Source organism: Lepisma saccharinum, chromosome 28 (genome assembly GCF_977018435.1).
Source record: "Lepisma saccharinum chromosome 28, izLepSacc3.1, whole genome shotgun sequence".
NCBI lineage: Eukaryota > Metazoa > Arthropoda > Insecta > Zygentoma > Lepismatidae > Lepisma > Lepisma saccharinum.
Window position 1 is genome coordinate 6,912,642 of NC_139256.1, and position 19,464 is coordinate 6,932,105.

Consider the following 19,464-nt stretch of genomic DNA (forward strand, 5'->3'; position numbering starts at 1 on the left):
AAGCATAATTAAGAATTAAGGTTTTGGCACTAATCAAAGGGGGACACACCGGTTTGGCACCTCCACCCCTCCCTCGAGGATGGCACCTCAGGCAGTCGATTGGCTCTTAAGCCGCCCCTGACTATAGTAAAATGATATTGGGAATTTTTCCCAAAAAATTAATTTCAATGTTCACCCAACAAAATGAGTTCAACGTTGTATAAAATTTGATGACTAAACAGCAGTGCTATAGTTTTCTTTGTGCCCTGAAACGTACTACAGATTTCCTGTCACAAAGTGCTCAAGAGCTAAATTGATTGATGAATAGAAGGAAAAGATTAAAAGAAAATGGGCAGAGGTGTGGTTGTGAAAACCTCCCAAAACATGAATGAGGAAGAACCTCCCCAGTGATTTTTTTTCAATTCCAACACAAAATATTTTTAGATTGGCCAGATCTTTGACCTTGCCTATGCACTGGTACACGTGTGTTTCATTTTTCTAATATAATGAATGTAAACTGGTGAATCACATCTTACAAACTGCAAAAATGGTATGTGCAAATTATGGAATATTTCAGTGTTTCCACATTTTTATAACTGCAGTAAACACTCGTTAACACGAATCCCAAGGGACAGAAAAATCAAGAGTTTGTGTTAAAAAAATTCGTGCTAACCGGGGACTCAAATTTTATTGTTGCAATACAGTTCTTTCTACACATTAACCATTTACAATACGTATTATGTATTTAAGCATTGTAGATAATGTAGAGTTGGGAATTCCATACTGTACAGCAATTGTCGTTTTGTTTAATGCACCACGGTCTACTTCCTCTAGGATTGTTTTGTTTGCAGATCTATACCTGTCTGCTTCCTCTTGGCCATGACACCCATCTTACTGCTTGCAACTTGATGTTACTACTCGTACTGAATACGTTTTAAAGAATAGAAAAACACATCTGAACACACAACTGAATTTGTTGGTTAAATACATATAAGCTCATTGTTGACGCGATGATCGTGATTGTTGAGCAATTGCACCCAAGTTTTAATCATGATGTTACTCGTACTGGTACTGGCTATGTTTTAAAGAATAGAAAAACACATTTGAGCATGTTGTTCATCTGAATCTGTTGGTTACAATACTGTATAAGTTGATTGTTGACAAGATGATAGAGATTGTTGAGCAATTTCTTACATACCTAGCAGAGGAACGACAGAAAAAAATTATGAAAAACTTTGAATGTTCGTGTTAAATGAGATCTTATGACGCAACGGACTAAAAAACAGTTCGTAATTCATGTTAACCGATAAAACTTTCTATAAAATATAATACATCCCTGCCGGGACCAACATTTTGTTCATGTTAACGAGTGTTTGTCTTAAGCGAGTTTTTGTTGAGGGTTTAATGTATTTTCAAATATTATAGTATTCATATTTCTTGATGTAATAATGGGTCAACAGATAAATATCATATGATTCCATGTAAATAGTATTCTGAAATGTGATGATATGGATATTTTGGTTATCCAAAATTGGGAGAAATTTCAGGTGCTCTTTTAAGACATCTAAAAAATATGTCCTGGATAATCAGAAATGGATGTCTAACATATCCATGGATTTCATCTGGGATTTTGTGGATATACTTTGGAGGTTTGTATGTGTGCATGTTATTCCCACTTCAGACCATGACCTAATATTCATGCAATACTTTTGACATGACCCTTTTTCTTTTTTTTCTTTCAGTGTCCATTGGAGGCGTATTTGGTTTGTTTCTTGGAGCCAGTTTGATGAGTCTGGCAGAAGTTATTTTCTTCTTCATTGTGAGGCCCATCTTCATCTTCTACAAATACAGGCATAAATAGTTCATGTATGTATCTACAGCATCAAAATAAAAATAACCCGTGGTATAACAGTTCTTCAGGGCCAGTGCCTGCTTACCTACAGACTGTTCTTCTGGTGAAGAAGTGAGATATCATCCAACCAGTTAAGGGGTGAAGTGTGGCCAGCACGACGAACCCCTAGTCGTCGTCTTAAGTTTCCATGACCGGGTTACGCTACTAATTCGTAGCTCTCCAATTTTCTCAGGATGATTGGTGGCCACCGGGCCCATACAGAGGCCAAAATCTCAGGAGAAAAGCTGTTATGCTTCCCTCGGGATACTTGAATCTGTGCACATCCTGTAGCTGGAGCCCAAAGCTTGCACCTTAGACCACATGGCCACAGTGCAGGAGGGAATTCAACCAGTACTTTCCTACAACAATACCACTGGTATTGGCCAAGACTTATACGTACGTACAGCCCAAAAAGTCAATAATGCCACATCATTCTTTCGATGCTTTTGCACATTTCACATATTTACTGATAAATTTTCAAGCATCGGTATTGGTGACAATCAGTAAGAGATCATCATCTGTATGGGTATCAGTTCAGCATTACCATTTTTCCCCCAGATGTCACATCAGTAGCTGCATACTGCAGGATGGAAATATACTGTTTGCCATGCATTCTAAAATACAGAAACCTATTTTCTTTATGAATGGAATTTTTAGCTGCTTTAGTGACCTTACTTGTACTCTGTCAAGATTATGTTCAATGATATTGTGACAATCAGGCAGTTATTCATTGGCTAGGCAGGTATGCCATCAATAGGATTTGTTATATAATGTTCATGCTGTGTACAAAAAAAGTGTCAGTTTATTGTAACTATGCAGCATCACAGTTTAACAAAACACATGCTCCTAGCTGATATCTAATCCCAGAACTGCAGCCAATAGGCAGCACCGTTGTGGTCACATGATGGTTGTTGAACTTGTTTTGGGTTGAGGTGGATAGCTACGAGTATCCCAGAAAGTGAGGAGTAATTTTTATCCGTCAAGTGGATAAAAATGCATCTGTATCTTGCGCATGTCAAGACAGCGGCAACGAAAACTGATAATTATAGGAAGGATGAGTTGATTGTGGCTGGACAAATGTGTCCTGGCATTCCAGAATAAAGCACGGGAACGTCCGAGTATTGGTGCTAATACACATATACCAGGGTTTCAATTTACAAATTTTTATATTACGTTATGTTATATTATTCTATTGCAACATTAATGCAAAATACCCCAATGAAGAATTAAACAAACTGTTCTGGACATCCAGAATAGCTACAAGAAAAGCCGATATGAATTAATTTTCACCAAGTAACAGCTATATAACCTTAACTACAAACAGAAACGATAATGAAAAGGAAATTATTAGCATTATAAAATTCCATACTCGCTACTCACTAATTGTACATTATTAATTAAATTAACTAATTACGCAGCACTTAATATCGTTCTGGTCTCCAGAATGGGTAAATTAAACACTAAACAGTATACTTATAACAACAATGCATATCTTGTTTATTTTTTATTTATTTTTGTGCTATATTATGTAATAAACAATTGAATAAATAAGAGAATGAAACTGTCATCCTGGTTTATTTAAAGGAACTGGGACACAAAGTGCATACCATCGAATATATGCAGGTGGCCTTACTTCAGGGGTTCACCCTCTTTTTCTTATCCATCAAGCCTTTCTGACACATAAGATGCAACCATTACATCCCATAATGGATTGGTGATGAGCATCCCCCAGTGGCTACAAGAACATTGCCACAGCCACTACATCGGCATCTTGTACGTACTGTACAAGAGTGAATTAGAAAACATTTAAAACAATGAAAAAAAAGTCGCCAAGATCACCCTATCACAACACTATTCACTAAGTAATAAAGACCAGTTTGGCATGTACTGACTAGGTACTCAAGCTTTCACATCATGTGGCTTCCTCATGAGATAGGACAAGAGTAGTCAAGATTTAAGACATGGGAAGGTAAGTTAAGGTTAAAAAGACGATAAAAGGTAAAAGACAGAGTAGTGCCCGCCCTGTCACTCCTTCCTGCTCCAACAGTGTTTATTACTTAGTGAAATGATGGCATGTGGTGCAAGTTATGCCCTATAGAAAGTATTCAATTTCTTCTACTCATATTTCACCAAACCAACTCCCCCACAAATAATAGACCAGCCAAAGATCAAAATTGTGACTTTTACTCGCATGGAATGTTATTGATTGGCATCCATGCTAGATCAATTAGTCATATATCAGACAGAAATACTAGGATGGATGCCACTAGAAATTTTGACCTTGAAGGTCATTTTAAGGTTATATTATGACCCAAAAGGTCAAATCATGAAGTTTTCCAAATATAGTCTTATAATACAGGGTTATCCATTTGGGTATGGATAAAAAAAAAATTAATAGAAACGTAAATGTGATAGTAGGAAAATTTTCGTGTTGGTGTTTCCGTGCGTGAAATATGGGAGTTTTCTGTTGTATGTTTCAATTAGATAGTGTACCCCCTCACTGGGCACAAGTGGTTCGTGATTTTCTTGACCAACATTTCAATCGTCCTTGGTGTGGCCGTGGGGACCAATTGCTTGGCCTCCCAACTCCCCAGATTTAACCCCTCCAGACTTCTTAGTCTGCGGTTCCGTTAAAGACACTGTCTATTCACAGAAACCCACAGACATTGATGATTTGAAACTTAAAATCACACCCCAGAGATGTTACACCAGACGTGGAATGAATTGAATCACCGTTGTGAGTTGTGCAGAGTTCGCAATGAAGGCCATGTAGAAAACTGAAAACTGTACCAAATTGTTGGTAGTGTATAAAAATAAAAACTCCCACCTTTCAGTCTTTTGTATACAATATGTCAGTTAATTACATTTGACCAAAACAATTTCACATCCATTTTATTTTATCCATACCCAAATGGATCACCCTGTATATTAAAAGAAAGGTATGGACGAGACAAACAGTTTGGTACTATATTTAGGACATCATCTAGCAGAAACAGACAAGCACACCCAATCCCAACACCCCATACTTCCAAGACAGCAAGAACAAATGCAGCACAAGCATAGTAAACAACCCAACATACCAAACACCCACCAGCACTGCCAGACCCAAGAAACAGGCCCTACCACCACCTGGGAACACCAAAGCAGTGACACACTACCATCTTCGTTACAGATGTCATAACCTTTGTTAATGAATGCCTGAGAAATTATTTGGGCAAAAAAGTTAAATATGCAAGGTGGAAATACAGTAATCACCTGTGCCAAGCATGAAATAAAATAATAGCATGCAAAAAGTTAAACGTGTTAGAAGTTACCTTTCTTACAAGGAAGATTCATTACAATTATAGTTTTTCTTGTATGTATTCTTGTAGAATTCTCTCTCTCGTAGTTTAGTTATTACAAGCATAAAAACACAGTCTATATTACAACAATGTAACACTGTATAACAGATTATTTTTTGTTTAAAAAATTGTTAACCATCGCTATAACTGTATCTTTAGTCAAACTAAGAAATAAATGTCTGATGAAGGGAGCGTGTGTTCTCCTGAAACGTTTTTTTATGCTTGTAATAACTGTAGACTACAAGAGAGAGATAATGATCATTGCAATTGGGGTGGAAAACGTAAACATGAGAAAATATTAAATTGTTACAGGCATTCATATTTTGTTTTTCATGAAAACACAAAATGTGGAATAACACACTGTAATGTTCATGTCTTTGAAAGGCGTGGGGTGTGTTTTGCTAACACGTTTAGTCAAATGAACTGCAAAATGCTAAACAAACTCAAAAATTAATTAATTCTGCTGTCAATACATATGAGAAGCGAAAATTGACTCCTTTACACACGAATAAACTTAATACTCAAATGTGCTATTGAAGGAAATGTTTAGTTTGTGTATTAAATGTAGCGTCTAAATGAAATTTAGTGTTTTAACAACCAGACCTCCCCGATGGTTCAGTGGTAGCGTTGTCATCAAGGGGTCCTGGGTTTGGTACCTAGTGGAGGCACTAGTGGTTCGGATCCCCCTTTAAACTGTAGGTCCAGTCCCGATTAGCCGTACTGTGCATAAAGTGGACTTAAAAACACCAACTCAATCAATCGATCAACCATTTTAACAATGAAATGCCAATTTATATACAGCTTTTGATCCTGAAATGCACCTAGTTTTTGACTTGATAATTTATTAACCATAAATATGTCACTCAATAAATCTTATAGAAATTCTTTATTCTTAGTGCAAAAACTTTACATACACTCTTTTTGTTTAAAATACATTTTTTTATTACTGATCTCCATAAATGTACCAATACAATAAGGTTACAAAGAGCTAAGAAATTACAAAACCACAAATGTGTATCTGTAAGAGATTACAAGAAACTATTGTGATGGTGAATCACTGGGTTATTTATGCCACTCCCTGACAAATCCGAATGCTGCTCCTGCCAACGACTATTATCATTCCATCATCTTGCAGGTCCTTCAAAGCATCCTCATACATTTCGCGAGTTATCATCTAGAAAAGAGAACATAACTGCAAAGTGGACAGATTACAACAATTTGAAAACACACAAATAATTTAGTTTGCATTTACACTGTTCCTATTAGAAGTTCTTGTTTTAAGATAGTAAATTATGAAGTGCTTTCCTTTAACCTGTAATGGAGACTCTCCCGTCTATTAGCCTCTCAGGATGGGAACGTTTCACGCAGGCACTTTTCAAACTTACTTCGATGAGGGGAAAAAAAAAATAATAATAAAAAATATGGAGGAAAAAAGCAAGAGAACTACTGTATTTGCCGGTATATAAGAGAGACTTTTTCCCTTAAAAAAAGGGTCTGAGAAAAAAGGGTGCATCTTATATGCCGAAACTCAGTTTTTTGATTACATTCATTTCTGGAAATTTTCTCTGTTCGAGTTCGACAATTTCTTTCTTGCTTTCTTTCTATATGTGACGAAGAAGATAAAAATGTAATCTTTACTAGTTAGATTAAGTAAGTTATTGTTGAAAGTAGACCTACATATTACATTATATTTGAATTACTGTAATGATAAATTCAGCGATAAAACTTTCTCCTCAAAAATGTGTACGAAAAATGGGTTGCATCTTATACGCCACCAAATACAGTAATTGTTGTAGAGAGATGAAATCAATTTTTTATTTTTGTAAAATGACGGGACTTTTAGCTTTGGTGCAATTTACAGATTTTACCTCCCAATAATGAAAGTTTAAAAAAGAAGAAAATCAAACTTGGTATTTGGCACCCCCCTATGGCCACAACAAAACAACAAAATGAAGAAATAAATAAAATATTTGATATGTAGCAATGGTATATTCCCACAAGCATGGAAGCGAGGTTGAAAAGAGGAATGCTTTTGGCAGATTCCATGTCAAAGTGTCCTGAATATAAATTTTTTAAATGAAATGAGATGCTGTAACTTTATTCTATCTTGTGAGTCAACAATCTAAAATTGTATTTGGAAAAAAAATTCAAGTATTATACATGGGGGCATCAAAAGGTTTTGCTTGTTGAGGTATAATTTGTTTAATAATGGAAATATTGAAACAATGAACATACGTATAGTTTGCCTGTAGTGTCCTCTACTCAAAGTTACGCTTACACATAGTTCGCATCACGTTCGATGCATTTGAGAGGGCGTTTTACCAGGCATCAAAAAATTTTGAAAAAATTCCACAGAACACTCCCTGCCCCACCGTTCAGAACTGTTTTGACCTCCTGTAGGTCCTCGAATCTCATGCCACGAAGCACAGACTTAGAACAGACTTTATGGTATCCCAAACTCTCAATTAGCGCCTATACAGACCCATAGGACATATGCACTGCATCAGAAATGTCTTGGATGGAGATGCATCTATCGGCTTGAATGAGCTCATCAGTCCTGTGGCAGTTGTCGTCGGTCATAGACGTTGATGGCCTGCCAGTCCTTCACTTGTCCGCACTTTCGGTCTGTCCCACTTTGAACTTAACTACTTAAGTCTGTGCTTTGTGGCATGAGATTTGAGGACGTACAGGAGGTGAAAACAGCTCTGAACGGTGGGGCAGGGAGTGTTCTGTGGAATTTTTCCGAACTTTCTTTGTTGCCTGGTAAAACACTCGCTCAAATGCATCGGACGTGATGCGAACTATGTGTAAGGGTAACTCTGAGTAGAGGACACTACAGGCAAACTATATGTATGTTCATTGTTTCAATATTTCCTTTATTAAACAAATGATACCTCAACAGGCAAAACTTTTTGATGTCCCCCTCATACATAATTAAGTTACAAGGTATTTTACATATTGTTTTTCATTTTAACTTTTTGATTTACTTTTGTTTTCTAGTGTGACAACAATTAATTCTCCTTTAACTGTTGCATTTCCCCATCAACTCCAGCAGAATATTCAAAGGCCAATTACATTCTCTCTGTCTTAAAAAAAAAAAAAAAATTCATCATTTGACAATTCACAGAAATTAAAATAAATTTCTTATTAAGTGATGAGGCAGTGTTTCACCTGTCCCACCCATGACACAAAATTGTTCACTCACAGCTACAAATCTGGGAGATTATTCAAAGCCAGTTATGCTTAATCAACACTGTTTAGTTTCATAATTCATTGCACAGAAACTGTTGCTTAACTATCAGTAGAACACAGTAGAATCCCAATTTATGTTCCTACATTTTGCATTTTTCCCCATTATACAGGGACGGGCAGAAAAAGCTCACTGTTTTGAAATGTGTATATAAATAAAACAATTAATGTAATGCAAGGTTTAATTATCAAAATTGCTACAAAAATAATTTCCAATTTCAGTGCTTACATTAATTTTTCTTTGTTTTGAAAATTGTGTCCGATAAATGATGACTATTCCTTACACATTCATGTAGCCTTGCCTTTATGTTGGAAGTCACCCTCACGACAGTTTCATTCGGAATTGCCACTATCTCGTTGTGAATAGCTAACTTGAGATCACCAATTGTGTGAGGTCTTTCAACATACACTTTTGATTTGAGGTAGCCCCAGAGGAAATAATCACACATCGACAGATCTGGGGAGCGAGGAGGCCAGGGAATGTCACCATTTCTTGACACTACACGCCCAGGAAACATTTCCCAGACCATGCCCATTGAGGTTCAGAACTACCAATCATGAGACATCGCGGAAATCCAACGAATAGTGCTCGAGCACTGTTGTCAATTCTTCATTACTTTTTTTTCTAAATTTATTTTGCAATTGAGGGAAAAGGGCAGAACCCCCCTCCCCATAATTTTCGGGTCAGTCTGACGTTTGTGCCGTGAGCAGACGACAGAATTCCACACTTGCAGCAACTGTCAGTTTGGTACATTCTACTGCTGCCAACTTAGTTTTTTTTAGCAAGACTTCCTCGCACCGAGGAAAACACCATTGTTATCTGTTGTCTAACTAAAGGAATGGTTGTAGTTAATTCCAGTCTTGGCTTTCTAGATAAATTAATTTCTGACACCTGTATGTGCAAGTAAACATAATTTAAATTTTGAATATTTTCGTCTCATTTGTTCTGCTCTGTTAATCGTGACGATGAGAATGTATGGAGAATAAATTAAAGATGATCAGAAAACATTGGCATGACCACAATTAGGTCACCTGGCTTCGTAACGTGTTAGGATGACCACTACGGGACTTTCAAGAAAAAACATAAGTAAAGGTGACCTCTCTCATGCAGTGTGTATACTTCGCATCCTAGTTTGTTCTACCCCTTGTGTTAGTAGACACCTTTACTTGATAATAGAACATAGAATCCTTGTTTGGGACCCGGCAACACAACAGGTTACTATGTAACATATATAAACAGGTTATAATAAATCTAGTTGCTTGAGAGAATAGAATTCCAATTTTTAGGCGCAATTCAGCTCTTTTCTGCCAATCCAATGTGACAACACTGGCCTGTTCCGCCAGACCTGCAACAGACATGGCCCGCGCAATAACCCCATAACACAACACTCTGTCCTAAACCCAAAAAAAGTCTTCCCTTGCATTGTACTCTCATTGACTGCCCTCTTCTCTTGTTATCCCTTCAGGGTAAACGAAACTGCCTACCTCTTCGCTTGTGTCGGCTGCATAAAAAATGTCTGCTTGTAATATCTATTCGACGACAGTGTTAACACATTAAATAACGTTTCAACAACTTTTAATATTTTTTTTTTATATTTTGCTGTCACTTGCCACTGCTACTTCCAAAGGAAAATATAGTTGAAAACATTTTAGAAATGATTGTTATAAGAAGGAAACATGAAAGACCAAAAGTGGATTCTACCTTACCGATGAATACATCTTCACTCAATGAAGAACTCGATTGTTCTTGCATTTCAGTCCGGCACTTCTTGCATAAATCTGATCGCTGCACAAGACACGAATCACAAACAAAGCTCTACCGCCACGAACCTCGCGCTCCGAGCCAAGCTCCCTTGTAGCGTCCTGCTCAGGAGCTATTTCCAGTGAAAGTAAAACTACTTTGTAAATATAAGGCGTAGCTAGCATTTTAATTTACATAATTTGGTAAGAAGACTTACTTTACACATATAAGTTCTTTAGACTTTCTGTCTACGCTACGGTGTTGGGTGAATCGACAAGACCATCAGCACTCTGACTAGAAAACGAAGTCAGAACTACAGTACTCCGTAATTTTCAATTTCACTTACACTTGTCGATGAAAGGAAGGAAAACCTAAGTTTCGTACAAAATATGGAGAATGTACAATGAAATAGAAATATCTCTGCACGAACACAGGCTAATGTTTACAAAAAATGCCGGTACACCATAAATTTCCAACCCTGGCGGAAATGCAGTGTTGCTGATATTCTGTTCGTCCTAATGGGTAACACCGCGAGGCCGGCCTCAGGAGCACGTTATAAGCATACGTACAGTACTCGTAAGATTAGACTTCCAGCATATACGACCGTACGACGGAATGTGAAGAGAAGAGGCCCCAGCAAATGTGCCTCACTCCGTGGAAAGTTCGTATACTGGACAGGGTTAGAATTTTTTTGTAATTATCATAAATGAAAATTCCAAACTTTTCCATTGCATTACATGCTTTTTGACGAAATAAGTAAATACACCTTTCAAAGAGTAATGGCGTGGGTAGGCCCGGCCTCCTGGCCTCATAGGATGCTTCGCCACTGGGTACATGGCCGTGACGATCGACTTTCGAAACCATCGTTGGGTTTAGACAACGGACTCACCATTTTTAAAATATGCTTCTAACACAAAAGCACGGTGTCGCCCAGACCACTGCTCCATCTTAACTGAAATGGTGTTGAGCGACGAAGCCAATGAGCATTCACCCCACTCCGCCGTAGAAAGACCTCACACAACAATCCAATCGTGTCAAAGGTAAACACCATTTTTGAACATTTGAACAACAATTGGTGATCTCAAGTTAGCTATTCGCAACGAAATAAGGGCAATTCCGAATGAGTGCAAGGCTACATGAATGTGTAAGCAAGTCATAGTTTATCTGACACAATTTTCAAAACAAAGAAAAATTAATGTAAGCACTGTAAATGACAATTATTTTTGTAGCAATTATGATTATTAAACCTTGCATTACATTAATTGTTTTATTTATATACACATTTCAAAACCGTCAGATTTTTCTGCCAGTCCCTGTACATTCAATCTTGATGGTCCCAATTTAGCAAAATGTTAAATTTTCCTCGATTTTACATTTTCCCGTATTTTAAGTATTCTTCTAGCTTGGTCCCCTGAAAAGCATAAAATCGAGGTTCCACTGTAGTTACTTTAATGCCAAAAATGTAGTGTGTGGAATGCCCCATTTCTAAAGATACCTTGTAACTCATGTGAAACAATAGAATTACAAATAAAAAAATAATTCCTAAAGGTTGCCAACTACTGGTGCCTCTCTCTTAAACTCTGATAAGCCTCTAAATCCATACCAGCTGGGAGCTGTCCCTCAGCTCCATGAAGATCTTCTGGTAGTTGAGCGTGGCAACCTTCCCCTTCGCTTCAATGAGCTTCCTCAGAGACTGGGCCAACTCCACTCGCCTCTTCCGCGCTGCACTGCTCAGCCCGGTGGTCAGAATGCTGACATCGATCTTCCCAGACAACGGGTCAGTAGCTGACTGCTTCACAGCTTCTCTGTGTAGCCTGCAAATTGCAGATGATAAATTAATTGTTTCTGTAACGTAACATTATAAATCTCACCCTGTTTATTAAAACAAGTCACTGAAAATTCCACAGCATGTTCTTGTCTTTGATTACTTTCAGGTTTCAAGCCCACTCTAAGCACAGATAGGCTAATCAGGACTGGACCTACAGTTTAAGGTGAGATCTGAACCACTACGTGCCTCCACTGGTATATCGTACCTGGGACATCTTGATTACTAAGCGATGGCGTTACCACTATACCACTGGGGAGGTCAGTTTAAGGTGGATCTGAACCAGTGGCTTATTCTGAAAATTGGACACGGTTTACCACAATTCTTATTTATTGTATATACAGTAAAACCTCATTAATCCTGATCCCAATAAGCCCAATTTCAGTTAATCTGGACAGACAAAAAAAAAGGCAAGGTTTTAAATGTGGCTAGAAGTCAACAATCGCAATCGCAAGAGTTTTGTCCGTCAGGCACATCATCATAATATGGGTATCGCGTATGTACGTATTGCATTGTATGTACAGTATTGCTTTACATTTTACTGTACTGTATAGTGTATTTAGGCCTATGCCCTTCAAATACACCATAATAAACGTGTTTTGTTGCTATAAACTGAGTTTTAATGCACTTTCTACTGTTCTTTTAGGTTATTTCAGTTAATCCACTTTCGTTAAACCAGTCAACTTATCCCCTATTAGCCCGGATTAACGAGGTTTTACTGTATTTATTATATTTGATGATGTGTGTTATTTATATTATATCTAATAACTATATACAAAATTATTAATTTTCAGGCAATTTCTATGTACAGTATGTGAAAAAAGTTGGTTTACCGCAGAACAATTCTTCTGCCGAGTGGGGAAACTCTGGAGCTATGAATGAGTAGTGTAACCTCGTCATAGGTTATTTTTATGGATGGGACAGATTAATCGGTACTCTATGGGTATCGGCCGATGTAGGCACATTGGTGCATCGATGTATCTATATCTGTCAGGTTTATCAGATACATTTATAAATATCTTTAATTTAGTGCAATATTCTGCCACTTCGTTACAATTTTTATTGATATAAACATACAATCCCCATGCCCTACTTTTATATAACTCAATGTCTAAATATGCAGCTTTCTTTGCATTGTAGAATCTTGTTAAATTACATATACTAAGGAGATCAATGAACCATGCACGCTTTTTAAGAAGCAACTAGAATTTTATATCTGTAGTTTATTGGTATTGGCCAGTATTTTATATCAGTCCATCCCTAGTAATTCTATTGTACACATTTAATTCCTGAAATAATAGTTCCCACATGATTCCTATTTGGACAGGTGTTATCGGGTTACCAACCAGATTAGATTGGAGTTACTTGGAAGCTAAATCCAATCTAACCGGGTTGGTAACCCAAGAACACCTGTTCGAATCACGTCGCCAGGAAAGCTACAATTCCTATGATTCCTATTGTTCAAACAGTCCAGTCCACTCAACTTCTACTATACATCCACATTACTACTTCTCCGATTCGCACACACACATACACAAAAATACATGTTTGACATTTTTCAATTTTCCTCAAAATTATAGGCTTAAATTTTAAATACAAATGACACTTTGTTTCCAAACATAGTGTGTGTACCAAAATAACAAATCCAAAATTCTTAACTTTTTATTAACCTTTCTTTTATTTATTTTAACCTTTTCTTATTTTTCTTAACATTTATTTAATCACCCCGTACTTAGGTATACTTGGAAATTAAGAAGAGATTTAGTATTAATGCTTCAGACTGAATGGCCACATTGTTATTTAATATTTTTACGAACTTCGCACTTAAACCAAGGAATAGGAGAATGTAAAACTTAATCAACAAATCTTAACCACATCTCAATACAATTTTAAATTTAGAAATATTTCAGTTGTCTCAAATCCCAGTACTGGTACATAGCAATGTAAAACTAGCAATATATATATTTATTTTGGACTGGTAAACACCCTGAAACATGAACAGTTTCAATCAAGTCTACATCCACACTTTCTCCCTTACAGTTCGATTTCTTGGCATTTTATTCTTTAGCTTTAGTGAGTATATAAAAATTTCCTACACAATGCTCACCTCCATGCCTCCTCAACATCACTCACTTCCACTACTTCCGAGTATCGGACTTTAGCGTGTGCCTCTGCCAGACGAATGAGCGACTCCAGCTGACGAGGGTACGCAGTTATCTGGCCTCGGCCGCTGCCAACTTTCCTCATGTCTACGTAAGCCTGAATGAGCTTCTGTGAAGCTTCTTCACTCAGCTTGGGGTGAATGTGCTCACGTGCGTACGCAATGTAGTCTCTGAGAATGCTCATGTCCTGAAAAATCACATAAAAATGTAATAATTTATTCCTTCCCATGTTTACGGTGAATAAAAGATCAAGATTTCGGTACAAAAACTGAGCACATTTCAGGATCAAAAGAGCATAGGTGTGTTTCACCTACATTACAAACTCTTGCATTGTGGCTTCGAGCAGCTATGAATGAGGCCAGCTATTGTAAGCATACAGAATTTAAACAAGCGAAACTTGCAGTTGGTGCAGATGTAATGAACACTACCTTGTGGATATTTCCTTGCAAACTACAAATAAAATTTGCAGCAAAAATGGCAGCTGTGCGCAACATGACATTACATGACACCCACCTATATAAAATGGAATTTCAATGTTAAAATGGTGAATATAACCTTAAAATTGATTTTAGAAACTACACATATTACTAGAGGCACATATTTTTGGTAAATTAAAAAGCAAAATTTCACTGTATCTAAATATATCTGTTTGGTGGTTACGTGGAGATAGGTAATTTACTCTGATTAGCTTACTACTGGGTCATCCAATTACTTGCTGACCGGGCTGTGATGGACCTGCACCTGGCCGATACGCTGTCGCTTCCCACCGGTCGGGCAATACATGAGCCCGTGGTTCAGCGGCCGTGAAACATTTTTTCCGGCGGAATTTAAATACGGTCTAGGAACATTTTTTCCGGCGGAATTTAAAATCGGACCAGGAACTTTTTTCCGGAGGAATTTAAATATGGTCCACGATTTTTTTTTTCTTTCAGAATTTATAAAAGGTTTCTAGGTAGTATTTAAAATCTTCCGGAAAAAATGTTCCTGGATCGTATTTAAATTCTGCCAGAAAAAATGTTTCTCGGCTGCTGAACCACGGGCTCATGTATTGCCCAACCGGCGGGAAGCGACAGCATATCGGCTGGGTGAAGTCCTGCCGCAGCCCGGTCAGCAAGTAATTGGATGACCCAGTATTTCATACACGCCTGACGAAGCTACCAGGCGAGTGTTGGAATCGATTACGAAAAAAAATTGCTCGGAAAAATGAAAACTAAACTTATCAGAGCAAAATTTCTGTACAAAAACAGTCAATTTCAGGTTCAAAAGTGGTAAAAAATTCAAGTGTGGTTTGGCAACTCAATTAAAGTAATAGGACAGTATGCCAATGACCCAGGTTCAAGTCCTGCCAAGTCTGTATTCTTCACTTGCATTTCTATATAGTATAACTCCATTGTGCCAACTTCTAAGGCGATAGTTGTTAAATTAGATCTTTCAACTACAACTCCGGAGTTTAGTGAATACCATCAAGGTTTTACTATCATCCAAATGCATTGTGTCTATTTGCTTCTTTGACAAGAACGCATTGCTTGTATGGTTATGATTCTCAGATTAATACTAGCTGACCTCTCGGCAATAAAACCATGTTACTGTTTGCGTAGTCTAGATTTAATGAAAGGATAAATGCCTGCGTGTAATAGATTCTAAGATTTTATACAAAATATTAGATATTGAAGAGCTTACCAGCATTTCGTGTTCTTCACTTTCTGGAGATCTGTAATACAATGACACAAGGTGACGAGCCAAACGTCTGTCGTATAATTCATTTTGTGGATCTAGCATCAAGAAAATCAGGTCAAAGCTACAAAGAGAAAACAGAAACAAAGCGATGCAATACAACCTAGAGAAAATATACAAATTGGAAGGAGAAACTGGAACATAAGTTCATGTGTTCTACAGTACACTGAGTACAGGGTTCACTGTTGTTCCCAACAAAACACATTGTGACTTTTCTAGAAATTCTTTTAACCCCTTAAGTGTGGATGGCGTATATATATGCCCTCCGCATTGTGCTGCTGTAGTATGCTATATGTCTGTTTCAACTATATTTGATTTACTGTGGTGTATATAGTCACACAGACGTTTGGTGAGATAGTTCTAGCTGTAGTAGAAACAAAAAAGAGTAGCAAGACAGTAAAAAGACGAAAAAGAAGAAGACAAATCTTAATTTTTCCCTTCTTCTTTTTCGTCTTTTTGCTCTCTACTATTTTTTGTTTCTACCACAGCTAGAACTATCTCACCAAATGTCTATGTGACTATATACGCCACAGTAAATCGAATATAGTTGAAACAAACATAAAGCGTATATATAAAAGACTTCCACACTACAGCAGCACAATGCAGAGGGCGTATACTTGATTTGACGAAAAGAACTACATTTTCCAGCAAAAAACCTACATTTTGCAGTAGCGACTTGTTCAACAAATTCCACACTTAAGGGGTTAAACCTTAACTACTATGGACTGTCTATTAGACTGTGTTGAATTGAATTTTTACTTCATTTCTTAGACCCCTCCAACCACAACAGGGTTCATAATTTGGAAAAGAGACACGGTAGTATATAAATACGGAGAAGCTAGTACTCACTTTATCTGCAGAATTGTCTTTTCTTTTTCATTCTATTAATTTCAGTGGCCACTGCCACCATCCTCATTGGAACTTGCTGTACTGTTGCTTGACGTGCGTCTTTTGTTCGTAGTTCTACGTCTGCCGCTAGGTGCGCTGTTATTAACTGTACGTCTGCGTTCGTGTCATCTGCTATTTCCTGGCTTTGACTGTTGTAGTAGGGGAATCCAAGTGTGGCGTGCCTGTCCTCTATCAATGTTTAGCTCGTGTGGGAAGTGCATTATGGCATGTGTTTCCTTGATTTTGGTGTCTACGAGTGTGTGGGCGGTGTGCTCGACTTGTACCTCTTGAAATTTATGGCTATGGTGTTTGATGTGCTTAGCAAGACCAGTAGTGGGTTGGGCTTTTTTCGCATCTGTTAGGTGCTGTTGCATTCTTTCATTTACAGATCTGATGGACCTGCCAATGTAATGTGCCTTGCACTCGCACTCTGCATCGTATACACAACTTTTCACTTGGTGCAGTAAAGCGGAAATACAGGCCAGACACCCTAACCAGCCACAATCAACATCCAACGACCAATATCAATAGTTTGCCTTCCCCTACCATCCCACCACATCCAACCTCATATCCAAAGCCCTCCCATATGGCATCAAAGTAGAGCACAAACCCAATGCCAAAATAGCTGATAAACTGAACAAACACAAACAGTACTTCCTCTCCCCCCTTGATAACCCAGGTGTATACGATGCAGAGTGCGAATGCAAGGCACATTAAATCAGGTCCATCAGATGTGTCAATGAAAGAATCCAACACCTAACAGATGCGAAAAAAAAAGGCCCAACCACTACTGGTCTTGCTAAACACATGAAATACAATAGCCATAAAATACAAAAGGTACAAGTCAAGCACACCCGCCCACACACTCATAGACACCAAAATCAAGGAAACACATGCCATAATGCACTTCCCGCACGAGCTAAACATCGATAGAGGACAGGCACACCACTTGGATTCCCCTACTACACCAGCTAACGCCAGGAAATAGCAGATAACACGGACACAGACGTACAGTTAACAACAGTGTACCTAGCGGCAGCCAGAGAACTAAAAACAAAAGACGCACGCCAAGCAACAGTACAACAAGTTCCTAAGAGGATGGTGGCAGTGGCCACTGAAATTAATAGAACGAAGAACAAAAAATCAGTTTTGCGGATAAAGTGAGTACTAGTTTCTCCGTAGTCTCAACAGGGTTTGTTTGATTATGAAATTCCCTGATATTTCCAGGTTTTCCAGTCCAAAATTTAATCTTTCCAGACATGTTTATCATCATGTTTTTTGCTATTGAACCTTGTGTTTTTCAATTAAATATATAATCTGTTAATTATTAAGAATATTCACTTTCACAACATTTTTTTTATTATTATTTTTTTTTTTTTAGGAAATTTCATTCTACACACACAAGAACATGTGAAAATTCGAAGAGTAAAATGTAAAATTACAATCAGCATCAAATGTATTGGGTGCTACAATCACGTGCATCTAGCCTTCAGGCTAAGGTAACAGAGGTACATTACTTCACCATAACAGATCTTCACAATATAATAACAGAAAAAGTTCATATACCATACACAATTTTTCATTTTCTGGCGGATTTATACTGTCGTAGAAAATTCTGCTTTTTTTGCTTACATTTATAAGTACACAGCATATGGAGAAAATTTTGCTGCATGTAGGAATACTACAGAAAATGCCAACAAGACTAAGATCTATAAAATAATAGACAATAACGTCATCTTCACCAACCTTTCAATAATTATGATCATATTGTCAATGTACTTTAGTTATCAATCAGATATCTCGACTGCAAGTTTTACTTTGATATTCTTTCTAATATCTAGTCTTATAAAAGTGAAAATTTATTACAGAAATTCGAAGGAACCATAATTTTGAACAAGACTGAGAATCGTAAGAACCGAATCCAGAAGTGGAAGTGAACTGCTTGTTCATTTTGAAAATTTTTCTCTTGCAGACTCCAAAATGCATGTAAATTCCAGACGATTTGTGAAATTCCCTGACACTTTCCTGTTTTCCAGATGCCTAGCAACCCTGCATAAGTGGACCCTTCTCCAAACATTTCAATTGGGGTGATAGCTACATGCTGTCAAGGTTATAAGTAGGGAATGGAACTTTATGTGCTAAAAAACTCGGAAATATTTATTTTTTGTGTCATAAATGTTGAAAATATGTGATGAAAACAGGAAAATATGTGACAAAAATAAAAAAAAACATTTGGTAACAAAACAAAATATTACTTGCATTTTAAACACCTGAAATCAGTTTGTATATGCTTACCTCTTAGCGAGCTATTTTGTGGGACAGTTGCAGTGGATCCAAATTCTCCACTGTAAATCTGTGACTATTATCTCTAAAAAGCATCTTATATTGTGAGAAAGATCGCTCCACGTCACATATTCAATTCTTGCATATTTGAAGCACGAATTGTCACCAACGCTGAAGCTTCCTCTTCCTCTACTTCACCTTCCAAAACACGTGCAATTTAGCACAAAGTTTGAAAACCTTGTTTTTTCCCAAAAATGGCTGTACAGTTAGACATTAGCACTTGTGCTTAGATCCATTGAACTTCAGCAGCTCATCTGACAACATACAACTGCAGAAATTTTAAGAATTCGGAATATCAAAAAAAATAATAA

General features: G+C 37.3%; 1 protein-coding gene across 1 annotated transcript in view; it reads right to left on the reverse strand.

Moving 5' to 3' along the window:
• Positions 1 to 6,253: 6,253 nt before the first annotated feature.
• dpa (disc proliferation abnormal) overlaps positions 6,254 to 19,464 on the reverse strand; it is a 77,527-nt gene continuing 64,316 nt past the window's right edge. Inside the window, exons 12-15 of the mRNA XM_083113713.1 lie at positions 15,869 to 15,986; positions 14,134 to 14,375; positions 11,805 to 12,015; positions 6,254 to 6,385 (exon numbers count right to left, since the gene is read on the reverse strand). Of these exons, the coding sequence (XP_082969839.1) occupies positions 6,278 to 6,385; positions 11,805 to 12,015; positions 14,134 to 14,375; positions 15,869 to 15,986 (679 nt within the window). The 3' untranslated portion in view covers positions 6,254 to 6,277. The remainder of the gene's footprint in view (positions 6,386 to 11,804; positions 12,016 to 14,133; positions 14,376 to 15,868; positions 15,987 to 19,464) is intronic.